Source organism: Anser brachyrhynchus (genome assembly GCF_964034855.1).
Source record: "Anser brachyrhynchus genome assembly, contig: SCAFFOLD_56, whole genome shotgun sequence".
In the NCBI taxonomy this organism is placed as follows: Eukaryota; Metazoa; Chordata; class Aves; order Anseriformes; family Anatidae; genus Anser; species Anser brachyrhynchus.
Window position 1 is genome coordinate 721,347 of NW_027663703.1, and position 27,771 is coordinate 749,117.

The 27,771-nt window shown below is 51.4% G+C and overlaps 1 protein-coding gene, 1 long non-coding RNA gene and 1 pseudogene across 3 annotated transcripts in view; 2 read left to right on the forward strand and 1 right to left on the reverse strand.

Moving 5' to 3' along the window:
- Positions 1-3,103: 3,103 nt before the first annotated feature.
- Positions 3,104-27,606, reverse strand: LOC308186997 (olfactory receptor 14C36-like; annotated as a pseudogene). The gene is made up of 2 exons: positions 26,286-27,606; positions 3,104-7,137 (listed from the first exon to the last, which is right to left on the reverse strand). The product of its transcript is annotated as an olfactory receptor 14C36-like (transcript).
- Positions 7,454-11,474, forward strand: LOC308187003 (olfactory receptor 14C36-like; the record flags this gene model as incomplete). Its single annotated transcript, XM_080609162.1, has 1 exon — positions 7,454-11,474. The coding sequence occupies exon 1, from the start codon at positions 10,548-10,550 to the stop codon at positions 11,472-11,474; it is 927 nt and encodes a 308-aa protein (XP_080465288.1). The 5' UTR covers positions 7,454-10,547.
- LOC308186999 overlaps positions 16,573-27,771 on the forward strand; it is a 207,176-nt gene continuing 195,977 nt past the window's right edge. Inside the window, exon 1 of the long non-coding RNA XR_013944408.1 lies at positions 16,573-17,208. This is a non-coding gene — a long non-coding RNA (uncharacterized lncRNA). The remainder of the gene's footprint in view (positions 17,209-27,771) is intronic.

Genomic DNA, 27,771 nt, shown 5'->3' on the forward strand with positions numbered 1-27,771 from the left:
TCCAGAGACAATAGAGGGCCCCACGCTGGACAAGAAGGATCCTTCTGAGATCTGGAAGGAGCCAGGAAGTCTTCATAAGGACCAGGACAATTGAGGAAGCCCAAAGGCCCTTCTGAAGGGTCACTGAGTGCCACCTGAGAGGCAGTGCTCTGCACTGGGGAGGGGAAGGAGAAAGACTTGAGTGGAGGCTGTGAGAAACGAGGAAATTCAGGGCTTTAGCAGATCCTTAAAGTACTGCCTGAGTACCCAGATGGAAACCAGTGTATGTATGTGGGTGGAGGAGGAGGAATTGGTGAGTCATGGGACTGGGGAAGAGCTGAAGGACCCTGCGTGAAGCTGGGCTGATGGGGAACTGTCCACGTTGCATGTGTGCCTCAGCCTGGGACAAGGGGCCTGCCCGTGGTGCGGGATAGTTGGGCTGTGCTCGGCCATGCCCCAGGAGCTGACCTTGCTCTCTTCCTCCCCACCACTCCCCACACGGGGCAGGCCCTCAGGAAACACCCTTGAGCCTGGAGATGCACCAACATGCTGCGGTGAGGGGCCACTACTGCAGGGGAAGACGGGAGGGTTGGAGAGACATGTGGGACCTGCTGGCAAGAGTGGTGTGTGCAGAGCATGCGGGGACATCGTCAGGGGCAGCGTGAGCCTGAGAGAGTGCAGTGAATGGAGCCCGCAGAGTGTGAGCCTGTCCAAGGTGGACTGACCAGAGCTCAAGTGCTCAATCTGGTGTGAGGAGGCAGAGGAGAGCTCTGCAGCCCCAGGCCACGCAGCAGCCCCACCAAAGGAGTCTGGCAAGTGATTTGTTGCAGCCCTGGGGCAATGGCAGTGACCCCATGAGCTGGGTCTGCCTCCCAGCCTGCCCAGCACAGCCCTGACGCGTGCCACCGTGCCCCAGGCACCACAGCCCCCTCTCTCTGCAGAGCAGCACCGCCAGCTGGGGCTGGGGATGGCGATGGGGATGGCGATGGGGATGGGGATGGGAGGGTGCTTCCCCTGTGTGTCTTCTAGGCCAGCTTCAGGCACATGGCTTCTGGACCTGAGCATGATCTTTGCTGTGCACAAGGAGTTTAGAGGCTACCAACAGGCACGGGGTTGGAACATTGCATGCAAGGTCCCTCCTGCCCTAGCACCTCACAAGACTGGTGCATAACTGGCTCCTGTGTGTCAGAGAGGCTGGGAGCCTAGCAGCAGTGCCATGGGCTGGAAGGATCACAACCAGCTCGCTTCTAGCTGGGCAGGTCCTGGGCCAAAAAGGGGGTATTTTGTAGGTGTGGTACTATAAGCTTAGTGATGCCTCAGAAATGCCTAATCCAGTCCTAAGTCAATGTCTATAAAGTGGATTGTGAGTTGAGCTCTTTCTGTAGTGGCTGACAGGTCATCCCTTGACTCCTGGCTGGGAACGGTGCATTTAGGCTCGCATCTGCCAGTGTCCGTGATAGGTCAGCGTATGAGCCTGCTTTGCACATAGTTTGTGAGATCCACTCTTCCTAAGTACGAGGTAGGCCCCATAGGGGAAGAGGTCTTGGACACAGGTTGTCATGTCAGAGGTATCAGCTTTTGCCTAAAGTCATCCTTCAGGACTGCTTTCTGTTTTCTACACAGAGGCAGCTACTGCCTGCAAGATGCCTGGGGGAAACTGAAGCATGCATGAGGACCTGGGAAAAGTTACTCTGGACCCATAGGAGCCATTGTGGAACCAAGACTTGTAGGCAGGACACACACGTTTGTGGTGGTGCAGAGCTGTTGGGCACATTATGCAGGGTGCTCCATGCTGGCTTAGGAGCTGCTTCTTTCTCAGGAACGCAGTGGCCAACAGCAGTGAGACACATACTCTGAGATCATGAGTGTCATGAGAATCCTGCTTCCAAAAAGATGACTGATATTGGAAGGTCAGGTGAAGGCTGGACAGGAGAGATGTGAGATTTGAGGTAGGGAAGAGGAGCTTGGCCAACAGAAATTAACGATTCTGAAAAGGTAAGAGGGTTCAGGTAATGTAGATCCTGCTATAAAACAGTCTTAAAACAGTCATGTGAAGCCTTTCCCCTATTTTAACATGTAATCTTTATCCCTAAACCTAAATGCTACTCCAAACCCTGACAGGAATCCACTACTGTAAAGCCTGACCTCAAAGTATCCCTTGAAGCAAAACTCAGCCCAAACCCCTCTCCCTTACCTTTACTCTCTTGCTCACCCTGATCCCTGCCCTTAACACTACCATTGAAATGCTCTATTTAACCCTAGACTTCATGGCAGAAAAACCCTAAACAAAACCCTAAAGCAAAGAGCTTTCACATAACCACAAAACCACAGACCTGACACCCCAAGCAGAACACCAAACCCTCCCATTACACACATGCTTAATCTCTAACCCAGAAAGGTGAGCCCTAATCCCATACATGAATAATGAACATCCTAAACCCCTGTTCCTGTGCATTAACCTCCTCACCTTCAGCCCCTCTCCTAACCCTCACCTTTATGCCCTTGACCCCTTGGGGCAGGGCAGGAACCGTGAGGTTGCTGTGCAGTCACATGGCATTCAAAGATGAATGTGGGGGGCCATGGATCTGATCAGCTTGTGGGCCACAAGGAGGAGATGGGTGGGAATGATCTGATGAGCTCAGCTCTGCCTCAAGATATCCTACACCAGCAGGAGGAATGTGACTGTGGCAGTGACTGTGAGGTCACTTCTGTCTCTGCAGTTGATAGGGCAGCAGCAGGAACATGCCACAGAAAGGGACTGTGAGGTCACTTCTCTCTGGACTAGCTGACGGGTCACCCTGGACTTAGACCTGGGATCTGTACTTTTTGGCCAGTGTGCCAGTAGCCCTGGTAGGTAAGCAGAAGGCACCTGGTTGGCATGCTGACTGTGGGATCCCCTCTGCGTAGATACCCAGGAACCCATACAGAAAGAAGGCCTGGATATGGATTGTCCTGTCCCTTCTGCTTGAGTACATGACCGGACAGCAGGAGGCACAAGGCTTGGGTGTGTCTACCTAAGAACCTGCAAGGCCAGCAGCAGGCCCATGGCTTGGAAGATGCTGGTTAGGTAACTTGTCTAGTCAGCTGACAGGCTGCAAGAAGGCTGATGGGTTGAAATGGCCTACTTTAGGAGTGGTTTCCACCCTGATGAGGCTTTCTTTGGTAGTAGGAAAGAGCAGGAAAGAAAGAACTGCCACAAAGTGCACCTTGGAAGGTTGGCACTGTCTACGAGGATGAAGAAATGTCCCTCAAGGTGTCATGCTGTGTTGCAAGAGGTCACCCACAGAGTATCTGTGATCAGACCATGGCTTTGTATTTTAAGGAACAGCTGGTGAGGGTTCATGAGACATTGGTGAAATGATGGAAATGCTGGGATGAGAGCAAGGTGGTGAACAGAGATGGGTGTCTGCAGACTTCAAGGAAATAGGGCAAAGTGTGGGACAGCATAGGAGAGCCTGCAGAGGAGAAGGCAGAGGGTGCTGGCAAGAATGGAAGGCCCCAACAGCCCTGAGGTTTTTGTCCCTTTGTCTAGAGCTTATGAGGAGATGAGATGTAGTTATTGCAATGGGGCCTCTTTGTTTCCTTGCAACCCTGTGCAGAGGCTGGGATGTGTCATACCAGTGTTCTTCTCTGGCATCACACTGCCCACCACATCCCACAGACCCTCAGGAAAAGGCCTGTGCCAGACATGGGGGTGCAGGATCTCCCCTCCAGTAGCTGGTGATAGACTTTGGACCTCCTGCTTCATCAAAACAAACCAAGACCTTACTCAGCACACTGCCTTTGCCTGTCTGTAATCATGGCCTCCAATTAGCTGCTCTAACAAGTCCCTGGGGAGGCTGTCTTAGTAATAGCCATCAGTGGGGCCCATTAATACTCCAAGTCACTTCAGCTTTTCCTTCTGACTTTACCGGCTTACACAGTTGCATCACTCTCCTCTCAGTACCTGAGCTTCATAGACTCAGCACCAAAATACACCATGGAACTCATTAAAATGAAGAAACTCCTTACATCTCTTGCTTAGTTTTGTTCAAGACTTCAAGACTTGTAAAGCTAATTGGAGAGCTTTCATGGTATAGTTAAGGAGGAAGATTGCAAAAAACACCTAATAAAAATCCTTTCTCATCTTAAAGGATGCATTTAGTTGAATTTCGGTTTGAAGTACTATTCTTTAATTGATATTGATCCAAGGGACCTGCATAGGGAGGAAAAGCAGACTCTTGACGTCTGACACTGCATGGAGAACCTTGCTCCTCACCATCCTAGCAGTGCCATTTGTCCCATTGCCCACTTGACACTTCCTTCTCCTTTCCTTACACCAGACTTCACTCAAGTCTGCAGCTGGATGTTACAGCTCCTTTGCACCAGCTCCCCCCTGATTTCCTTAGAGACCTGGCTGCACACAAGTGCAGAAGGGTTTTTCCTGTTTCCAAATAAACAACAGGAAAAGATGCTGCAATTTAAAAAAAAAAAAAAAAGCAATCTCCTCAATCTTCTCATCTTGTATGCCTCCTGTGAGGTTTACCTTCCCAAAAGGATGACCATAAAAGAAGTATTTTATACTAATAGATAGGAAATTAAAAATAATAGTGTAAGTATTGATCCATGTCATATGAATTCATTGAGAAATTATGAGGTTCTTGCTAAGGAAACAATTAGGCAGACTACTGACAGATGGGCAAGATGGGCTGCTTCTAACTCAAAGCTCAAAGCAGCAACTGGGTTGGGTGAGAGCCATCTAAATGATCAAAGAGTAAGGGGAGGGCAAACCAGGAGAACCATGGGAAGTGCATAGGTCCAGACAGGCAGCTGGAAAAGGGAGATTCAGCATTTTCTGTGTAATCAAAACTAGTGGATGTACCTGGAAGATGAAGAAGCACATCACGATAGACAAAGCGATGACACTGCAAGTACAGGTGAACACCAGTATTTCTTCTCCTGCACTGAATTTACATCCTGAAAATCCACATTTCTTCATGGTAGAAACTACACTGTGTGACATTTTATGGAAAAGATTGGATATTTTGAAGTGATGAGTAGTTGCTCTATTAGTTAAGTACTCATGAAATTACTGGGTATTGAGGGAGAGCTTTGCTGTCTGACCATAAGCAATCAGGAAAAACCACCAGAGACCCCCCTGTATTTGAGGTACTTCCCTGGATTTGCAGTTGTCAGAAAGGACCTGCAGGAGACCAGAGCCCCTTGGGGGATTCAGGTGGAGGTAGATGGAGTTCCCAGGGCACTTCCACTGCCAGCAGTGCTCTTTATCCCTGCAACTACAGTCCAGCCCAGCACACAAACCCCTTCAAGGACACACCCCTTTTTCAGTGAATTCCTGAGACTGACCCAAAGTTGAAAAGGCCATTGGGAACCCAAGATACTCTCCTTTGTTCCTACTAGACAGCTGAACATCCATTTACCATCCTGGGTCATCTGTGGCAAATTCAGGCTGCAAGACTCAAGAACAGGACAGGTCAAATGGTTGAGACAGAACCCATCAGCTTGTCCCCACTTTGGGAAATCGTCCCCTTCCAGCTAGGGATATGAATGTGAAAAAGAGGTGGGGCTCATGGCCACCTGGCTGGGGAAGAGCCCCGAGCTGGGGGACAAAGCTTTTCCTGCTCTGCAGGCCCAGCACCTCTTGCTTCACACCACACCCCGTGGCTTTGCCCTCTCCTTGCGCACCACAGGGCAGAGCCTGGCCCTGGACTCTCCATGACCGCCTTGCAGGTCCTGGCAGGCTGCGGTGAGGAGACGAATGCCCTGGGTCCCCTTCCTGCTCTGCCCAGGCCAGCAAGGGCCCAGAGCAGCCTCCTCTCCCCTGCCCCTGCAGATCTCGGCTCCCTTTGCACAGCCCTGGCTCTGTAGCACCAAGCCCTGCTGGGAGCCCTCCCCTGCATGCTCCCACCGTTCCCTGATGCTGCTGTTGCCCTCTGCCGGGCACTGCCCAGCCCAGCCCAGCCCTTGCTCACCGCTCCCCACCTCCCTGCCCTCTCCCAAGCCCAGCCTAGCTACACAAGAGATGGGAGGAGATGGGATATGAGACCAGTAAATTTCTGCTCTACTCTTTATTTTCTTTATCTGCATGAGAAGCCCCATTCTATAAGTACATTAGATGACTAGGTCAAAACTAAAAAAAAAAAACATTAAATATTGGATGGTAAGAATAACAATAAATCTAATTCACAAGCTTTAGGCAACACTAAGAAAGAAAGAAAATTAAAGAAAATTGTCCTAACAGTTTATTTCAAAAAAAACCTCAGTGTCCTGATAGGATCATAGGCACATGACTAATGTTGAAGATGTATGTGTGCACATACTTGCTTGAAACATGTATCCAAAGAGTTTCCTCACTGCGTCCTTGAGCTCCTGGTTCCTCATGCTGTAAATGAGGTGGTTCACTGCCGGAGGCAACACCGAGTACAGAACTGCCACCACCATGTCCAGGGAGGGGGAAGAGATGGAGGGGGGCTTCAGGTAGGCAAACATGCCAGTGCTGAGAAACAGGGAGACCACGACCAGGTGAGGGAGGCAAGTGGAAAAGCCTTTGTACCAGCCCTGCTCAGAGGGCATCCTCAGCATGGCCCTGAAGATCTGCACATAGGACAGCACAATGAAAACAAAACAACCAAGGACTAAAGAAATTCTACACACAAGTGCCCCAACTTCCCTGAGGTACGCATCTGAGCAGGAGAGCTTGAGGATCTGGGGGATTTCACAGAAGAACTGGTCCACAGCATTGCCTTGGCAGAGGGGCAGGGAAAATGTATTGGCCGTGTGCATGACAGCATAGAGAAAGCCACTGCCCCAGGCAGCTGCTGCCATCTTGGCACAAGCTCTGCTGCCCACGAGGCTCCCATAGTGCAGGGGCTTGCAGATGGCAACATAGCAGTCGTAGGCCATGACTGTGAGAAAAGAGTATTCTGCTCCAACCAAGAAGACAAAAAAAGAAGACCTGTGCAGCACATCCTTGATAGGAGATGGTCCTTGTGTCCCACAGGGAATTGGCCATGGCTTTGGGGAGAGTGGTGGAGATGGAGCCCAGGTCTAGGAGGGCAAGGTTGAGGAGGAAGAAGTACATGGGGGTGTGGAGACGGTGGTCGCAGGCTACGGCAGTGAGGATGAGTCCGTTGCCCAGGAGGGCAGCCAGGTAGATGCCTAGGAAGAGTCCATCCCCTGTCGTCAGCTCTGGTGAGGCCACACCTGGAATACTGTGTTCAGTTTGAGGCCCCTCACTGCAAGGACATTGAGGTGCTGCAGTGTGTACAAAGAAGGGCAACGGAGCTGGTGAAGGCTCAGCAGAAGTGCTGAGACACAAAGCTGGCCAAGCAAACCCAGACACAAGGACAAGACACAAACCAGGAGGATTCCTCTTAACAGAAGAGTAGAGCAAGCAGCTGGAAATAGAAGATCTCTTTATAAGACAACATTCCAAGGTACAGAACCAGAAAAGCATGTGTGTGGAACTTTATCAAGAAAAGGAAAACTTGCTAAACATGGACAAGAAAAAAAGAAAGAAATAAAAACACCAACACTTTTGATTAAAACTTCAAGAATTATTTGGTATTCAATACCTGTGAGGTTTATGGAAGATGCCAGAAATATTTTTCTTGGAGGTGAATCTGACCCATTTTGTGTCACTGACAAAGCTGTGAGTCCAAAGAAATAAATGCTGAGTGGTGTCCCAGTGGGCAGGGGGCAGCGGTGGCTGTGTCACCCAGTTGTAACAGTGGGCAGGGGGTCAGTGGTAGCTGTGTCACCCAGGTGTCACAGTGGGGCCGTGACACGGCAGCCCAGCTCGGAGAGAGGGCCAGGGGTGCGGGCAGGCCCCAGTCGGGACGGAAGCCCCTGGCAGCAGGCAGCAGAGGGCAGAGCAGGGCAGGACAGGGAGGAGAGTGCGCGATGGAGCAGGGGCTGAAGCACAGTGTGAGCCTGAATGGCCCTGGAAACTCAAAGGATGTGCTGGTGTGTGCAGAGGAGATGCTTGTGTGCTCCCCTGAGATGCCTGGGTGCCTCAGGAGATGCTTTCTTGCTCCATGGAGGTTCTTGGCTATCCCAACAACATTCAGGGTGCTCCCCAGGCTTCTTAGCTGCTCTATCCAGATGCTCCCTGGGTGTGCAGGGAGATGCTTGGTTTCTCCAAGAAGACACCTGGGTGATGCAGGGAGTTTCCTGGATGTCCCAGGAGGATGGACTGATGATCCTGAAAGTTTCTTGGTGGCTGCAGAGAAAGGCTTGAGTGCTATCTGGGGATGCTTGTGTACCCTAGGAGATGTGCTTGTGTGCCCAAGGGAGAGGCTTGTTTGATCCAGGGCAAAGCTTTATTTCTCCAGGGAGGATTTTGGGTGCTCCATGGAGACCGTTGTGTGACTTTGTGAGTAGTTTGCTGTTTGCTTCCAAGGAAGATGCTGGAGGGCGGTGGGGAGATGCTTGGTTCCTGCACGGTGGTGTCTGTATCCCTTTGGGGATGCCTCCATGCCCACGGGGACATACTTGAATGACTGTGGCAGGTGCTTGTGCACCCCACGGAAGCAGTTGGGTGCCTAGGAAGGTGCTTCCCATCTCCAGTGAGATGTTTGTGTGCCCCAGGTGGTGTTTTGGAGCCCTGGGGAGATGGTTGAATTCTCCACTCAGATGTAGGATTGCAGAGGGGAGACCCTTGGGTACTCCAGTGAGGTGCTTGGGTGTTCCAGGGAGGTGTTTGGGTGCCCTGAGGAAATGATTGGGCACAAATAGCTAGGTGCTTGACTTCTCCAGGGAAATGCCCTAGGAGGTTTTAATATGCCTAAGGAAGATGCTTGGGTACTGCACAGAGATGCTTCCGTGCTCCAAGAGAAACCAGAGTGTCTTGTTGGGACACGTGGGTGCTCCAGGGTGTTCTTGAGTGCCCCAGGAAGATGCTTGGGTGTCCTGGGGACATGCATAGCTGTCCCAGCAAATGGAACCAGCGAGATGCCTGGGTACCCTGGGAACATGCTTGCTTGCCCCACAGAGAGACTTGGGTGAGCTCGGACATGCTATGGGACTTGGGGTGCTGTTGGGTGGTTCCAAGGAGGGGCTTGTTTCCTTGGGGAGAATTTTGGATATTCTTCTGAGATGCTTGGATGACCTTGTGAAATGTTTGAGAGTTTCAGTGCCCTGGGGAGATGCTCGGAGAACTTCCTTGGTAGCTCTGGGGATATATTAGAGTATTTCAGGAGGTTCTTGGGTGCCCTGAGGAGATGCTTTGGTGCTCCAGTGAGATGCCTGAGTGCTGTGAGGAGATCCATGGATCCTGCAGGAAGACATCGAGGTTTTCTCAGCATCAGGGCCACCTTTCCTGGGCCTTGGTCTCCCCGTCATCACTGCCTGCACTTTTCTGCACTAACAAGTCCATGGGGAGGCTTTGTCAGTAATGTCCCTCAGTGGCACCGTTAACACTGGGAGAGGCTTTGCAGTTTGCATCAGACTTGGACTACTTGAGAAGCTGCTTCAGCCACCCACGAGCAGCTCCTGTGCCAGGCGCAGCAGGGCTGGGGGCACTGCATGCAGCTGGCATGGGGAGAGGAGAGGAGGGGGAGAGAGGTTCAGGGCAGCCTGGCATAGAAAGGCAGGGGAGAGCTGGCAGAGGGAGAAATCCTCACAGCCACCTCCCCTCGGTAAGTGTCTGGGTGCAGGGCAATGCCGCTGCGCACCCTGCCAGGCTCTCCTGGAGCTGGCACAGCCCTCAGGCGATGGCAGCTGTCAGGAGGACGCTCGGTGTTGGAGTTGAAGGGCACGCAGGGCTTGTGTGCTGCAGGGTGAGCGTGCAGGGCCCGAGGGCTCCTTGTCTTGGGGCCGGCTGCAGGCTGTACAGCCGGGGGTGCAGGCAGGGGTGCCCAGGGCTGTGGTGCAGAGCAGGGTCCCTGCTGTGCCCCAGGGGCTGTGTGGCGGGGCAGGGCCTCTGCCGCCTGCCAGGCTCAGCACTCAGCCTGCCCGGGGAGCTGCCCAGGGGCTGCGGGGAGAAGCTGCGGCTGGAAGGAGCCCCCCCGGCACGGCACGGCACGGCATGGCAGGGCAGGGTCCTGCTGCTGCCCAGAGCCTGCTGCCTGGGGCAGGCTGCTCACAGCCCCACACCTCCCCAGGGCAATGCACAGCAGAACTGCCCACCAGGAGCTACCTGAAGGCAGTGCACTTTTAGAATCTGCTTCATTTGCCTGCCCATGTGCTGAGGCAGAAGGATGGTAATGGAGTAGGAACATCTGTACTAGAGACTAAGGCTCCTTGAGCATTGCTGCTGCTCTGAGGCACCTCACACACCTCAGCATACAGACGGTACCGACATCACCTTTGTTGTTTCTTAGGGAAGTATTTGACCTTCTCCTCATGTCCTGCAGCAGGGACATGTCCCTGGCCTGTGGACTTCTCAGATCACTCCCAGTTCCCTTTTACCTGTTGCTGCAGACCAGGACTGGCTGCTGCACAGTGAGGCAGTGTTTTGGTCTGTGTGGTGTTTGTTGAGTCATTCAATGGATTGCAGTCAAAGAAGTCCTTAAATTTTGCACAGTCTTTGCTTCTTTTGGACAGGCTCCCTTGCTCCGAGGCAAGAAATGTGTAACAGCAGCTCCATCACCGAGTTCCTCCTCCTGGCATTCGCAGACACGCGGGAGCTGCAGCTCCTGCACTTCGCGCTCTTCCTTGGCATCTACCTGGCTGCCCTCCTAGGCAATGGGGTCATCATCACAGTCGTAGCCTGCGACCACCGTCTCCACACCCCCATGTACTTCTTCCTCCTCAACCTCGCCCTCCTCGACCTGGGCTGCATCTCTACTTCTGTCCCCAAAGCCATGGCCAATTTCCTCTGGAACACCAGGGACATTTCCTACCCAGGATGTGCTGTACAGGTCTTTTTGCTAGTCTTTTTGATTTCAGCAGAATCATCTCTTCTCACCATCATGGCCTACGACCGCTACATTGCCATCTGCAAGCCCCTGCACTACGGGAGCCTCCTGGGCACCAGAGCCTGTGCCACCATGGCAGCAGCTGCCTGGGGCAGTGGCTTTCTCCACGCTGTGCTGCACACTGCCAATACATTTTCACTGCCTCTCTGCTGTGGCAATTCCCTCAACCAGTTCTTCTGTGAAATCCCCCAGATCCTCAAGCTCTCCTGCTCAGACTCCTACCTAAGGGAAGTTCAAGTTCTTGTGGTTAGTGCTTTTCTATTTGGGGTTTGCTTTGTTTTCATTGCTCTGTCCTATGTGCAGATCTTCAGGGCCGTGCTGAGGATTCCCTCCCAGCAGGGACGGCACAAAGCCTTTTCCACGTGCCTCCCTCACCTGGCTATGGTCTCCCTCTTTATGAGCACCATCATGTTTGCCCACCTGAAGCCCCCCTCCATATCCTCCCCTTCCCTGGACCTGGTGCTGGCAGTCCTGTATGCAGTGGTGCCTCCAGCAGTGAACCCCCTCATCTACAGCATGAGGAACCAGGAGCTCAAGAATGCCATATGGAAACTGATGACCAAGTGTGTTTCATAACCAATAAACATTCTTGCCTCTCTTCTTCTGAAAACACCTGAAAACGTTACTCACCATAGGCCATGCCTTTCCTTTTTTCTGCTGTTGCTGGTACTTTCCACTAATATTCTGAGTAATTTTGTTCACTTAGAAATAATATTCTTCATTTTGGTTTTCCATTTAAACCAAATAAAGTAACATTGTTTCTTATATCCTTCCTCTGAGGCCTTTTGTGTAGCTGCAGGGACAGTGCCTGTGTGCAGAGGTGGAGGGGAAAAGAGTCGTGGCCCAGCAGTCCAGCCTGGGAGTGCCAGCTCTGGGTCCATGCAGAGCTGCTCTCCTGCCACTGCCACCCTCTCCTGCTGAGCCCTGCTGGCGGTGTAAGGCCTGGCTGCTCCTGTAGCTTGGTGCCAGTGCTGCTGTGTGGCCGTGCTGGGACCACAGGCAGGGACAGGCAGTGGGCACTTGAGTGACACAGCTGGCCTCCAGAACAGCATTTCCCTCCTAAAAGGACCATGCCAGAAGGCACACGTCATCTTTTGGAGTTGCCGTCACATCAGAATGTGCTCAGAGTCCCAAATGCTCCCTGGGACACAGGATGTGCTGGGAGAAGAGCAGGGCCTGTCCAGGTGCAGGGGAGACATGGGAACAGAAACCCTTTGGTTCTGCTGCTATCTGCAGGCACATCGTACGCACATGGAGAGAGGAACAAGAGCAAGCACAAAGGCCATCAGCTATCCCTAGGGGTGTCATGAAGACCAGTGGGGCAGAGTGTCTTCAGGTCCCTTCATCCTGAGAGTAACAACCATGGGGCATCTGCCTGAATAGCACAGAACAGTCCAGGTGGAATGCACCTTCAGAGATCATCTAGTCCAAAGTGCAAGACCTGAATGCAGCTCTGAGATGTGCTTCCTTGCACCTCCGAGGTCCCTGTGCCCATTGCTCGTGCCTTGGGGCATCTCAGAGGAGGGCAGAGCAGGGCGATGCACCGCAGGGCTGAGGTGCCTCCCAGCCTCTGGCAGCGGCTGCAGGAGCCAGAGGGACCCTGCAAGTGTGCAGTGCACTGCCTGTGTGTGTGCAAGGCAGGGACCCGTGTCTCCGAAGAGCCCAGTGTGTATGAGCAGTACGTGAGGCCAGCTCAGATATGGGCACCTCACAGAGCCCTGACATTTCTCTGTGCAGAACTCCAGTAATTACCCCCAGAACTCCAGTAATTACCCCCAGTGTTCCCAAGAGATTTCTGTCACCCTCCTTGCACACGTTCATTGCAAATGCCTCTCTCTGACATATCACGCTACCCTGCCTTCTGGACTGGTGGCGACAGCAAACTGGTAGCTCTTGGTGACAGCCAACATGGCTTCACTAGATCGTGTCTGACAAATCTGGTGGCCTTCTACGATGGGCTTACAGCGTTGGTGGAGAGGGGAAGAGCAACTCACGTCATGAACCTTGACTTGTGCAAATCATTTGACGCTGTCCCACACCATATCCTTGTCTCTCAATTGGAGAGACATGCATGTGATGGATGGATCACCTGGTGGGTAAGGAAGTGGCTGGATGGTCACCCTCAAGGAGCTGGAGTCTACAGCTCAATGTCCAAGTGGAGGTCAGTAAAGAGTGGTGTTCCTCAGGGGCCAGTATTGGGACCAGCACTGTTTTAACACTTTGTCAGTGACACGGACAGTGTGATTGAGTGCAATCTCAGCGAGTATGCTGATGACACCAAGCTGGGTGGTGCATTCGATACACTGGAGGGAAGGGATGATATGCAGGTGGACCTGGACAGGCTTGAGAGATTTTCCTGTGAGAACCTCATGAGGTTCCCAAAGGCCAAGTGCAAGGTCCTGCAGCTGGATTTGGGCAATCGCAAGCACAACTACCGGCTGGGTGGAGAATGGCTAGAGAGCAGCTCTGAGGAGAAGGACCTGGGGTGTTGGTGGATGAGAAGCTCAACCTGTGCCGGAAATGTGAGTTTGCAGCCCAGAAAGCCAGCTGTATTCTGGGCTGCATCAAAGAAGTTTGGCCCAAAGCTTGAGAGAGGTGATTCTGTCCTTCCACTCCGCTCTTGGGAGACACCTCCTGGATTACTGCATTCAGCTCTGGGGCCCCGAACTCAAGAAGGACATGGAAGTATTCGAAGGAGTCTAGAAGAGGCCAAAAACATGACAGAGGGGCTGGGGCACCTTTTCAATGAAGACTGGCTGAGAAAGCTGGTTCTCTTCAGCCTGGAGAGACCCTATAGCAGCCTTCCAGTACCTAAAGGGGCCTTTAGGTAATGTTTTAAAGCCAAAAGAGGGTACTTTAAAATAAGGTATAAGGAAGATATTCTTTCCTTTGGGTGTGGTGATAAAAGGAACAGGTTGCCCAGAGAAGTTGTGGCTGACCCATCCCTTGCCCCTTTGTGGCCAGAAGCCTCCCGTGCCAAACCAAGCTGGAGACCCCCCCTGCAAAGTTGCTGTTTAACCTCATCTTTTCTGCATGGGGCCTCCTCTGCACCACAGAGCCCAATCTCAGCTCCCACTTTGCCACAAGCGTTCTGCATGGGCGCTACAGGGCCTAACTCTCCCATGTCCTGCCCTGGCACTGCCATCCTGCTGGGCAGGGGAAAGGGCTGCCTCCTGCAGCTGGCAGGAGGCGAGGGTGATACTGTAAAAGCCAGTCAAAGGAACTCTCTAAGACTCAGTTTTGAGTTATAGATAGCAGGCGTTCTTTTACTGAGGTGCTGGACTTAGTGGGGATCACTCCACCTAGTGTGCTTACAGAACTGTTTGAGCTATAGGGGTTATATACAATCAAAACATACATGTTAATCAGATTTCCCCAAAACATATTCATGCTGTTTCCTGTAACTCATTAAAATCAGTAAATGTCTCTGACCCATGCACATTTGTTTCCACTGGTGGTCTTTCAGGGGTCTCTGGTGGTCATCGGTAATCTTCCTCACTATGTTCGTTAGTTCAATCCAGTTCTTGTCCATGCTCAAGCCATCTAAATCTTTCTTCTCTTCTTCTTTCATCTTAGGCATGCATACAAAGCTTAGTTGCTTACACATCCAAGGATATACGCATAGCATGAATTCCTCACCTAATCTTCTGACACATCCTCTAGGCCTGGGTCAGCTTGCCCTCATTCTGAGATACAAGTCTGGAGGCTCTTATAGATAAAGCTGACTAATTAGTGAGTAAGGTAACATCAGGGATGAAAGTTTCTAAACTTCCTTCTGTCTAACAAAACCTAGTAAAGGTTTCACCTACCTGCTAATGAAGCTTTTCAAATTTGATGCCATTGTTCTGTCAAGGAAGAGACCATTTTTCCTTTCAGCTCGCTAGGGAGGGGAGGCCAGGAAGCGCCTCCCAAGGCCGCTCCTGCCAGCAGAGACAAGGCCGTGGCCGAGGGGAGGGGAGGAGGCTGGAAGGGCGGTGGTGAGGTCCCTGCCGCTGTGTGGCCTGGTTGCCCCGCAGGAGATGTGCTGGCCGGCAGGCCTTGTGAGGTCACCCAGCGCGTCACAGAGCACCCCAAGGCAGCAGGGATGGCACTGGAGAGGCGGGTGGCAGAGCGCAGCCAGGGGCTGGCTGTGGGTCCCCTCTGCTGCAGCCGCCTGACGGAGCGTGGCAGGAGGAGGGCAGGCAGGGCTCGTGGCAACCACGCTCACGGTTGCCTTGCCACAGGCTGCTGCAGAGCTCGGGCATGGCCACCACAGCCCCAGCCCCTTGCAAGGCACCGCAGCTGCTGGTGAGAGAGGGAGTTAGGGGAATCTTATCAAGTAGAGATAGAGTGCTGACGGCATGAAACTAGGATCCTACTTAGTGTCTTTACTAACTATGGTGCTTGTGCAAATTAATTAAAGCAAGAAGCCTTGGGCCCCTTTACCAAGGTCAGAGTCTTAGACCAGAGGTCTAAGAGTGTGAGCCTATCTTAAGAAACTGGTAGAAACTGGTCCTGTGGATGGACAAGATCCAAGAAGCAACTGAGTCTGTGCAGAGACAAGAGGTCAACTAGCGGTGATGAGGAAGAGTCATCAATCTTCATCCCCACAACCCCCGACGACCACCACCAGAATGCACTGCGCAAGCGCAGATGGGAGGAGTTTATGGAAATGACTCCTTGGAACTAATTTTAATACGAAGCGGGGACAGGTTATGAATATGTATAGGCATATTGTGAAACTTCATGCATAGGTAACTCTTTACTGCATATAACCAAGGCAAGTTGCTGCGTCAGGCGCACACGACTTTGGCGGGACTACCCCCCGTGCTGCCCAGCGCTGAATAAACATACCTACTTTACAATCTTACTGATTGTGGAGTCCGTTTTCCGCAAGTCACTGGGACAAAAGCAGATCCTGATATAGAGCCAAAAGAAAAGGAGGTCATTGGTGAATAAGCTGAACAAGACTGGACCCAGTACTGACCCCTGGGGGTCACCGGTAGCTACAGGCTTCCAACTAGTCTTCACACCACTGAGCACAACCCTCCGAGCTCTGCCATCCACCCAATTATCAGTCCACCTCACTCTCTGCTCATGTAGGCCATGCTTCCTGAGCTTGTCTATGAGGATGTTATGGGAAACAGTGTCAAAAGCCTTTCTGAAGTCAAGGTAGACCACATTCACCGCTCTCCCCTCATCTACCCAGCTAGTCATCTCATCACAGAAGGCTATCAGGTTGGTTAAGCATGATTTTCCCTTCCCATTCCTAGTATGGTCTGGGGACCAGCTTGCTCCTGACAAATAGAGCCTGCGGAACAGACCCCCACCTGGAGCAGCTTCCAAAGAGCCCGTTTTTCGCTGCCCGTGGAGAATCCCACACAGGACCAGCCCAGGAAGGTCGGCACCCCACGAGAGGGACCCCACACCAGAGCAGGGGGGAGAGCGACAGTGAAGGAACAGAGGAAACAAAGCACCATGGACTGATTGCAGCCCCTGCTCCCAGCCCCCCTGCGCCACTCAGGGCAGGGAAGAGGTGGAAGAGAGTGGATGGGGGAAGGTGCCCCCAGCTTGTTTTTCTGTTCCTCTCTGTTCCCATCAGCAATAGGTAATCAATTTTATTCATCTTCCTATGCCAAGTCTGTTTTGCCCGTAACGATAATTGTAGAGTGATCCCCATTGAGGTACACTGTCCTGGTTCCAGTTAGGACAGAGTTAAGTAGCTCATAGTAGCTGGTAGGGTGCTATGTTTTGGATTAGGATGAGAAGAGCGCTGATAACATGCTGATGTTTTAATTGTTGCAGAGCAGTGTTTACACCAGGCCAAGGACTTTTCGGCTTCTCGCTCTGTCCTGCCAGCGAGCAGGCTGGGGGTGCAGCAGGAGCTGGGAGGGGACAGACCCAGGACAGCTGACCCAAACTGGCCAAAGGGGTATTCCATACCATCTGACGTCATGCTAAACAATATATAGGGGTGGCTGGCCAGGGTGGGGGGCCGGCTGCTCGGGGATAGGCTGGGCATCGGTCAGCGTGTGGTGAGCAATTGCATTGTGCATCACTTGTTTTCTTACACATTATTATTGTTAATACTATTATCATTATCACTATTATTATTATTATTGTTATTAGTATATTCCTGTCTTAATAAACTGTCTTTATCTCAACTCACCGGCTTCACTTTCCCGTTTCTCTCCCCCATCCCAGAGAGGGAGGGGGGAGGGTGAGCGAACGGCTGTGTGGTGTTTAGCTGCCAGCCGGGTTAAACCACAACAGTCCTTTTGGCACCCAACGTGGGGCGCGAAGTGTTGAGATATCGACAAATCTGACCAGAGTGTGTTAAACTAAAACTGGTATAAGTATTGGACCTGCTTAATAGTTGCTAGTCACGATGTTGATTGCCTTAATCTCCAGTCTGCTGTACCTGTATTCCAAATTGAGTTTTATGGTGCGTTACTTTCTGTATGTGCTCCCTGTTGCACTGTTTATCCTTTCCGGGCCCTGGTTTAAGATTGTTATGGTACTGTGCGGTGTAACAATGGCTTATGAAATGATGAAATATCTGGTCACGACTTTAACGTGGTATTTGTACTCAGCACTGACGTCGACTCTATACTTTGGAATCCATATCTCGGAAACTATTAGCAATTACACCTATTGCCTGTTTTCGTTAGGGAGCCAATCTGTGAAGGGGACAGGGGAAGACATGTTTCCCTACCTGTTCACTCTCCCTTTCTCCTTCACCACCACCCTCTTATCCCCCGAGCTAGTTACGGTGGTTCTCCGAGATGTTGAATATCCTTGGGATACTCAGACCAGCCTGCTCTTGTTGTTATGTCTCCTGAATGCGCTTCAGGTTTTGTGGAGGGTTAAACAACTACTTAGGAATCTCATCCGGAGATCTGTCTTGAGGCGGGATAGTTGCGAGTGGCAGGGAGTGTGGGAGGATATGGGCAGGTTTCTAGAGCAGTGGTCACCTCCAGTGTTTTGGACATTCACCCCTGAACAACTGCAAAATCCTAAAAAGCTGGCAGAATGCTTGAAAAAAAGGTGTCATGACTCTGGCAGTTCCAAAGTGACACAAATCACTGTAGCGTGCTGGGGTCTGGCTTGTGCCTATCGAGCTGCAATTGATGCTACTAGCAACCTAGCTCCAGCTCCTGCAGCCGCTCCAGCTCCTGCAGCCGCTCCAGTTCCAGTTCCAGCAGCCGCTGCAGCTCCAGCTCCTGCAGCCGCTCCAGCTCCTGCAGCCGCTCCAGCTCCAGCTCCGCAGCCACTCCAGCCCCTGCAGCTGCTCCCACTCCTGTGTCTGGGTCAGAGAAACGAGCTGTAGCAGTGCAAGTTGACCCCGCAGAGGGTATTCCAACCCCTGTGGCAGACCCTGTGTCTGGGTCAGAGAAACGAGCTGTAGCAGTGCAAGTTGACCCCGCAGAGGGTATTCCAACCCCTGTGGCAGACCCTGTGTCTGGATTAGAGAAACGAGCTGTAGCAGTGCAAGTTGCCCCTGTAGACAAGGTGAAGAAATGGTATAGAGGCTCAGGTCGTTTACAACGCAAACAGTCTTCTGCTAAGTCTGGGCATAGTGAAGACGAGGCTGGGCCATCAAAGGTGCAGGAGACTGAAGATGGGGATGAGGATGTCGAAAAATCAACAGTAACTACCCGGACTCTACACCAGCCATCAAAGGTGCAGGAGACTGAAGATGAGGATGAGGGTGTCGAAAAATCAACAGTAACTACCCGGACTCTATACCAGCGTGAGCTACGAGATGTGCGAAAAGATTTTGGTCGCTGTATAGGTGAGCAGCTTGTCACCTGGCTGCTCCGGTGCTGGGACACTGGAGCCAATTATGTGGAATTAGAGGGCAAGGAAGCCAGGCGGCTGGGATCCCTTGCTAGGGACGCATGCATTGACAAAGCAATTGGAGATGGAGCACGATCTCGCAGTCTCTGGAGGCGTCTCCTGTCAGCTGTGAAGGAAAGGTATCCCTTCAAGGAAGAACTTGTATGTCTACCAGGCAAATGGACCACCATGGAGAAGGGAATTCAGTACCTGAGGGAATTGGCCGTACGGGAAGTAATTTATAAGGACCTAGACGACGCACAAACATCCGCAGATCCAGATGCAGTCCAGTGTACACCACCTATGTGGCGGAAGTTTGTACGGAGTGCACCATCATCATATGCCAGCTCATTGGCAATAATAGCCTGGAAAGCGGAGGAGAATCCCCCAGTGAATGAAGTGGCTAAATTACTCCGGCAGTATGAAGGAAATCTCTCCTCTTCCCTACAGGCCTGTGTCTCAACTGTGGAGAAACTCTCTGAAGAGGTCCACCAACTTAAAGAGAATTTATCTTCCCCTCCACCTGAACGAACCAGTGTCCACCAGCTAAAAGAGAATGCTTTGGAGAAACTTTCTGAAAAGATCCACCAACTTGAAGAAAGATTATCTTCCCCTCCACCTGAACGAAACAGTGTCCACCAGCTAAAAGAGAATACCTTGGAGAAACTTTCTGAAAAGATCCACCAACTTGAAGAGAGATTATTTTCCTCCCCACCTGTACAAACCAGTGTCTCAGCTATTAGGGGTAAACGTTCATCTATGCAAGGAAGACAATATGGTGGGCACACACCCCGCACCACCCTGTGGTTTTACCTACGTGACCATGGAGAGGACATGAGAAAATGGGATGGAAAATCTACTGCGACCCTAGAGGCACGGGTACGTGAATTGCAAAGGAAAACAAGTGGGAAAAAGGAATTCTCTGAAAAGTTTGCTGCTCCAACTTCCAGCAGGCAGTCCTTTAGACACAGAAACGAAGATTCTGACCAGGACTAGAGGGGCCCTGCCTCCAGCCAGGGGGAGGAAAGGGACAATCGAGTTTATTGGACTGTGTGGATTCGATGGCCTGGCACCTCAGACGCACAGAAGTATAAGGCTTTGGTAGACACCGGTGCACAATGTACTCTAATGCCATCAAGCTATAAAGGGCCAGAGCCCATCTGTATTTATGGTGTGACGGGGGGATCCCAGCAGTTAACTGTATTGGAGGCTGAAGTGAGTCTAACCGGTAATGAGTGGCAAAAGCACCGTATTGTGACTGGCCCAGATGCTCCGTGCATCCTTGGCATAGACTATCTTAGAAGAGGATATTTCAAGGACCCAAAAGGGTTCCGCTGGGCTTTTGGCATAGCTGCCTTGGAGACAGAGGACATTAAACAGTTGTCTACCTTGCCTGGTCTCTCAGAGGACCCTTCTGTTTTGGGGTTGCTGAGGGTTGAAGAACAGCAAGTGCCGATCGCTACCACAACTGTGCACCGGCGGCAATATCACACCAACCGAGACTCCCTGAGTCCCATCCATAAGCTAATTCGTCAACTGGAGAGCCAAGGAGTGATCAGCAAGACTCATTCACCTTTTAATAGTCCCATATGGCCAGTGCGAAAGTCTAATGGTGAGTGGAGACTAACAGTGGACTATCGTGGCCTGAACGAAGTCACGCCACCACTGAGTGCTGCAGTGCCGGACATGCTAGAACTCCAGTATGAACTGGAATCAAAGGCAGCCAAGTGGTATGCCACAATTGATATCGCTAATGCATTTTTCTCCATCCCTCTAGCAGCACAGTGCAGGCCACAGTTTGCTTTCACTTGGAGGGGAGTCCAATATACTTGGAATCGGCTGCCCCAGGGGTGGAAACACAGCCCTACCATTTGCCATGGACTGATCCAGTCTGCGCTGGAGCAGGGGGAAGCTCCTGAACACCTGCAGTACATCGATGACATCATTGTGTGGGGTGACACTGCAGAAGAAGTTTTCGAGAAAGGGAAGAAAATAGTCCAAATCCTTCTGAAGGCCGGTTTTGCCATAAAACAGAATAAAGTTAAAGGACCTGCACGAGAGATCCAGTTTTTAGGAATAAAATGGCAAGATGGACGTCGTCAAATCCCAATGGATGTGATCAACAAAATAACAGCTATGTCTCCACCAACTAGCAAAAAAGAAACACAAACTTTCCTAGGTGTCGTGGGGTTTTGGAGAATGCATATTCCAAATTACAGTCTGATTGTAAACCCGCTCTACCAAGTAACCCGTAAGAAGAATGCTTTTGAATGGGGCCCTGAGCAACGACAAGCCTTTGAACAAATTAAGCAGGAAATAGTTCATGCAGTAGCCCTCGGGCCAGTCCGAACAGGACCAGATGTAAAGAATGTGCTCTACACCGCAGCCGGGGAGAATGGTCCCACCTGGAGCCTCTGGCAGAAAGAACCTGGGGAAACTCGAGGTCGACCCCTGGGGTTTTGGAGTCGGGGATACAGAGGATCTGAAGCCCACTATACTCCAACTGAAAAGGAGATATTGGCAGCATATGAAGGAGTTCGATCTGCTTCGGAAGTGGTCGGTACTGAAGCGCAGCTCCTCCTGGCACCCCGACTGCCGGTACTAGGCTGGATGTTCAAAGGAAGGGTCCCCTCTACACATCATGCAACTGATGCTACATGGAGCAAGTGGGTTGCACTGATTACTCAGCGGGCTCGAATAGGAAACCCCAGTCGCCCAGGAATCTTGGAGGTGATTATGGACTGGCCAGAAGGCAAATACTTTGGGATATCATCAGAGGAGGAGGTGGTTCGTGCTGAAGAAGCCCCACTGTACAACAAGCTACCGGAAAATGAGAAGAAATATGCCTTGTTCACTGACGGGTCCTGTCGTATTGTGGGAAAGCATCGGAGATGGAAAGCTGCTGTATGGAGTCCTACACGACAAGTTGCAGAAGCTGCTGAGGGAGAAGGTGAATCGAGTCAGTTTGCAGAAGTGAAAGCCATTCAGCTGGCTTTAGATATTGCTGAACGAGAAAAGTGGCCAGTTCTCTATCTCTATACTGATTCATGGATGGTAGCAAATGCCCTGTGGGGGTGGTTACAGCAATGGAAGCAGAACAACTGGCAGCGCAGGGGCAAGCCCATCTGGGCTGCGGCATTGTGGCAAGATATTGCTGCCCGGGTAGAGAACCTGGTTGTAAAGGTACGCCATGTAGATGCTCATGTGCCCAAGAATCGGGCTACTGAAGAACATCAAAACAACCAGCAGGTGGATCAGGCTGCTAAGATTGAAGTGGCTCAGGTGGACCTGGACTGGCAACAGAAAGGTGAATTATTTATAGCCCGATGGGCCCATGACACCTCAGGCCATCAAGGTAGAGATGCAACCTACAGATGGGCTTGTGATCGAGGGGTGGACCTGACCATGGACACTATAGCACAGGTTATTCATGACTGTGAAACATGTGCTGCAATCAAGCAAGCCAAACGGTCAAAACCTCTTTGGTATGGAGGACGATGGCTGAAATATAAATATGGAGAGGCCTGGCAGATTGATTACATCACACTCCCTCAAACCCGCAACGGCAAGCGCCACGTACTTACAATGGTGGAAGCAACCACCGGATGGCTGGAAACATATCCTGTGCCCCATGCCACCGCCCGGAACACTATCCTGGGCCTTGAAAAGCAAGTCCTATGGCGACATGGCACCCCAGAGAGAATTGAGTCAGACAACGGGACTCATTTCCGAAACAACCTTATAGACACTTGGGCCAAAGAACATGGTATTGAGTGGGTGTATCACATCCCCTATCATGCACCAGCCTCTGGAAAAGTTGAACGATACAATGGACTGTTGAAGACTACACTGAAAGCAATGGGTGCTGGGACATTCAAAAATTGGGATACACATTTGGCAAAGGCCACCTGGTTAGTCAATACCAGGGGATCTGCCAACCGAGCTGGACCTGCCCAATCAAACCTGTTACGCACTGTAGAAGGGGATAAAGTTCCTGTAGTGCACGTAAGAAACATGCTGGGTAAAACAGTCTGGGCTACTCCTGCCTCAGGAAAAGGCAAACCCATTCGTGGAATTGCTTTTGCTCAGGGACCTGGATGCACTTGGTGGGTAATGCAAAAGAATGGGGAAGTCCGGTGTGTACCTCAAGGGGATTTGATACTGGGTGAGAATAGCCCATGAGTTGAATTGTAGTATGTTAATTATTATATAATAATGTATGTCATCACTACCATGATCGCTATATATCATAGATGAAAATGGTGATTAATTAGAATGTATTGGACAGAGTGTAACCTGAGCATGACATAAATGGTATGGAATAAGGGGTGGATATCTGTCCTGGTTCCAGTTAGGACAGAGTTAAGTAGCTCATAGTAGCTGGTAGGGTGCTATGTTTTGGATTAGGATGAGAAGAGCGCTGATAACATGCTGATGTTTTAATTGTTGCAGAGCAGTGTTTACACCAGGCCAAGGACTTTTCGGCTTCTCGCTCTGTCCTGCCAGCGAGCAGGCTGGGGGTGCAGCAGGAGCTGGGAGGGGACAGACCCAGGACAGCTGACCCAAACTGGCCAAAGGGGTATTCCATACCATCTGACGTCATGCTAAACAATATATAGGGGTGGCTGGCCGGGGGGGAGCGGCCAGCTGCTCGGGAATAGGCTGGGCATCGGTCAGCGGGTGGTGAGCAATTGCATTGTGCATCACTTGTTTTCTTACACATTATTATTGTTAATACTATTATCATTATCACTATTATTATTATTATTGTTATTAGTATATTCCTGTCTTAATAAACTGTCTTTATCTCAACTCACCGACTTCACTTTCCCGTTTCTCTCCCCCATCCCAGAGAGGGAGGGGGGAGGGTGAGCGAACGGCTGTGTGGTGTTTAGCTGCCAGCCGGGTTAAACCACAACAGGAGGAACCCTTGAGGTACACTTCTTCATTTATCAGGGAACTGGCTTTCTGAGAAGCCCCGACTCCCCTATTCTGAATTTATATCAGCAATCTCTCCTCCTTCTTCCACTCTGCATACTCCTATTTGAAGTGACTGGGCTGGCCACACTTAAAATATCTTCTCAAAGCCTGTCCCTGCCAGGATTTAGGCTGCAACACAGGTAGCTTTCCTTGTCTGCCATTCCTTCATCTCTCTTCCTCTCCTTGCCATCCTAGGCCCAACTCTTCCCCAAAGTCCACTCTATCTCCAACCCTCTGCCTCACTACCCAGTATGCTGTGAATACCATTAATTTTGCTCTCTGCTTTTCCGTCTCATCTCCCATCTTGGCGTACACCTTCATACTACATACACTGTTCACTCCATCCTCCCTACTTCTGGAGCTTTTTCTGCATATCTGGCCAGGCTTTAATCACAAAATGGACTTTAAAGAGCCCTTGGGCTACTGGGTCCTCAGGATTCATCCCTGAGTACTTTTTAATTCTGACCCTGAGTCTCTCATAGGATTTCTGTGTTGTGGGTTGTTATTATTGTAGTTAGCTAAATGGATATTTCTGCTCTATCGGAATTACTCTTGGTCCGGGGGGGGTGTTAGTTCTTAGCCATTCTTGCACAGCTGCCTGCTGAATCATTCCCCCCCTAAACATTCTTCTCCAGTGAATAACATACTCAAGATTGATGTTTCCCGCCCAGGAATACAAGTTCAGGCTTTTGAAACAGATTTGACTGTTCTGCTAGTCCTATAGGGTCCTCAGTTAAAGACTTTGTTTCTTAAAAAAAACACACACAAAAAAAAAAAGTCTTAAATCTCCTAATCTCTCTGTTGGTAAGGGTGGAGTTCACATAAGGTATTTGTCCTAGTCCCACTGGAACGTCCCTAAGAGGATACACACTTAGTTTTAGTACTGTTAGTACTACAGTGAGGACTGTAGGTTCACAAGCTACTTGACACTCCTCTACACCACATATGTAAAATTTTTCTTTTTTCCAACCCTTTAATTTCTCCCTTTTGCCTTTTTTTTTCTTCTTCTTTTTTTTTTTTCCTTCTCTTATGTTTTGAAAACCTGTGATCTTTGTTTTACTGTTCCCACACTGCTCATCCTGTTTTTCTCAAGCTTCCACCTTATTTTGGAACAGTGAGGCCCCCTACTGCCAATTAATTAATAACATAACATTTCTCCTTATTATGACCACACAACTACCTTGGAATACAGAAAATTAGTTCTCAACTGCAAAAACATCTCACATCTTTGAGCAAATTCTGATGGGACGGCAACTCCGAGAGATGACGTGAGCGTTCAGGCACGGCTCTTCTAGGAGGGAAATGCTGTTCTGGAGGCCAGCTGTGTCACTCAAGTGCCCACTGCCTGTCCCTGCCCGTGGTCCCAGCATGGCCACACAGCAGCACTGGCACCAAGCTACAAGAGCAGCCAGGCCTTACACCGCCAGCAGGGCTCAGCAGGAGAGGGTGGCAGTGGCAGGAGAGCAGCTCTGCATGGACCCAGTGCTGGTGCTCCTGGGCTGGACTGCTGGGCCACGACTTTCTCCTCCACCTCTGCACACAGGCGCTGTACCTGCAGCCACAGAAAAGGCCTCAGAGGAAGGACATAAGACAAAGAGGCACTTGAATTGGTTTAAATACATAACCAAAATGAAGAATTATATTTCTTTGTGGACAACATTTGAGAAAATAAAATTGGAAAAAACCAGCAACAACACAAGAGCATAAGACCCATTGACTTCGTCTATCATGAGTAATATTAGGAGTGATTTACAAAAGGAGGCGGGCAATCTATTGCTCAAGAAAAACACCCAGACATCACTTTCCACATGGCAACCTTGATCTCCTGGTTCCTCATGCTGTAGATGAAGGGGTTCACTACTGGAGGCACCACCAAGTACAGAAGTGCCAGAAAAAAATCCAGGGAAGGGGAGGAAATGGAGGGGGGCTTCAGGTGGGCAAAAATGACTGTGCTCATAAAGAGGGAGACCACAGCCAGGTGAGGGAGGCACGTGGAAAAGGCTTTGTGCCGTCCCTGCTGCGAGGGAATCCTCAGCACAGCCCTGAAGATCTGCACATAGGACAGTAAAACGAAGACAAAGCACCCCCCAAACACAGAAGCAGTAACCACAAGAACTTGAACTTCCCTTAGGTAGGAGTCTGAGCAGGAGAGCTTGAGGATCTGGGGGATTTCACAGAAGAACTGGTTGAGGGAATTGCCACAGCAGAGAGGCAGTGAAAATGTATTGGCAGTGTGCAGCACAGCGTGGAGAAAGCCACTGCCCCAGGCAGCTGCTGCCATGGTGGCACAGGCTCTGGTGCCCAGGAGGGTCCCGTAGTGCAGGGGCTGGCAGATGGCAACGTAGCGGTCATAAGACATGACAGTGAGAAGAGAAAGTTCTGCTAAATTGAAAAAGATTATCAGAAAGAGCTGTGCAACACATCCCACATAGGAAATGGCCCTGGTGTTCCAGAGGAAATTGGCCATGGCTTTGGGGAGAGTGGTGGAGATGGAGCCCAGGTCAAGTATGGCAAGGTTGAGGAGGAAGAAGTACATGGGGATGTGGAGGCGGTGGTCGCAAGCTATGGCAGTGATGATGACCCCGTTGCCCAGGAGTGCAGCCAGGTAGATGCCCAGGAAGAGCACGAAGTGCAGGAGCTGCAGCTCGCGTGTGTCTGCAAATGCCAGCAGGAGGAACTCGGTGATGGAGCTGCTGTTACACATTTCTTGCCTCAAAGCAAGGGAGCCTGTCCAAAAGAAGCAAAGACTGTGTAAAATTTAAGGACTTTTCTGATGAAAATTCATTGCATGTCTCAACAAACACCACACAAACAACATACTGCCTCATGCATTTCAGGACGATCTTTCTGCCGCTCCTTGTCTTTTCTCTGGTTGGTGCTCTGAGGGTGCCACAAGAAGCAGGGGGCTGTGCTGTGGGCTGTGCTGCAGTCAGTCCTAGTCTAGAGCAACAGGTAAAAGGGAACCCGGAGTGATCTGAGAAGTCCACAGGCCAGGGACATGTCCCTGCTGCAGGACGTGATGAGAAGGTCAAATACTTCCCTAAGAAACAACGAAGGTGATGTCGGTACCGTCTGTATGCTGAGGTGTGTGAGGTGCCCCAGAGCAGCAGCAATGCTCAAGGCGCCTTAGTCTTTAGTACAGATGTTCCTACTCCATTACCATCCTTCTGCCTCAGCACATGGGCAGGAAAACGAAGCAGATTCTAAAAGTGCACTGCCTTCAGGTCGCTCTTGGTGGGCAGTTCTGCTGTGCATTGCCCTGGGGAGGTGTGGGGCTGTGAGCAGCCTGCCCCAGGCAGCAGGCTCTGGGCAGCAGCAGGACCCTGCCCTGCCGTGCTGTGCCGTGCCAGGGGGGCTCCTTCCAGCCGCAGCTTCTACCCACAGCCCCTGGGCAGCTCCCCGGGCAGGCTGAGTGCTGAGCCTGGCAGGCGGCAGAGGCCCTGCCCCGCCACACAGCCCCTGGGGCACAGCAGGGACCCTGCTCTGCACCACAGCCCTGGGCACCCCTGCCTGCACCCCCGGCTGCACAGCCTGCAGCCGGCCCCAAGACAAGGAGCCCTCGGGCCCTGCACGCTCACCCTGCAGCACACAAGCCCTGCGTGCCCTTCAACTCCAACACCGAGCGTCCTCCTGACAGCTGCCATCGCCTGAGGGCTGTGCCAGCTCCAGGAGAGCCTGGCAGGGTGCGCAGCGGCATTGCCCTGCACCCAGACACTTACCGTGGGGAGGTGGCTGTGAGGATTTCTCCCTCTGCCAGCTCTCCCCTGCCTTTCTATGCCAGGCTGCCCTGAACCTCTCTCCCCCTCCTCTCCTCTCCCCATGCCAGCTGCACGCAGTGCCCCCAGCCCTGCTGCGCCTGGCACAGGAGCTGCTCGTGGGTGGCTGAAGCAGCTTCTCAAGTAGTCCAAGTCTGATGCAAACTCCAAAGCCTCTCGCAGTGTTAACAGTCCCACTGAGGGACATTACTGACAAAGCCTCCCCATGGACTTGTTAGAGCAGAAAAGTGCAGGCAGTGATGGCGGGGAGACCAAGGCCCAGGAAAAGTGGCCCTGGTGCTGAGGAAACCATGATTTGT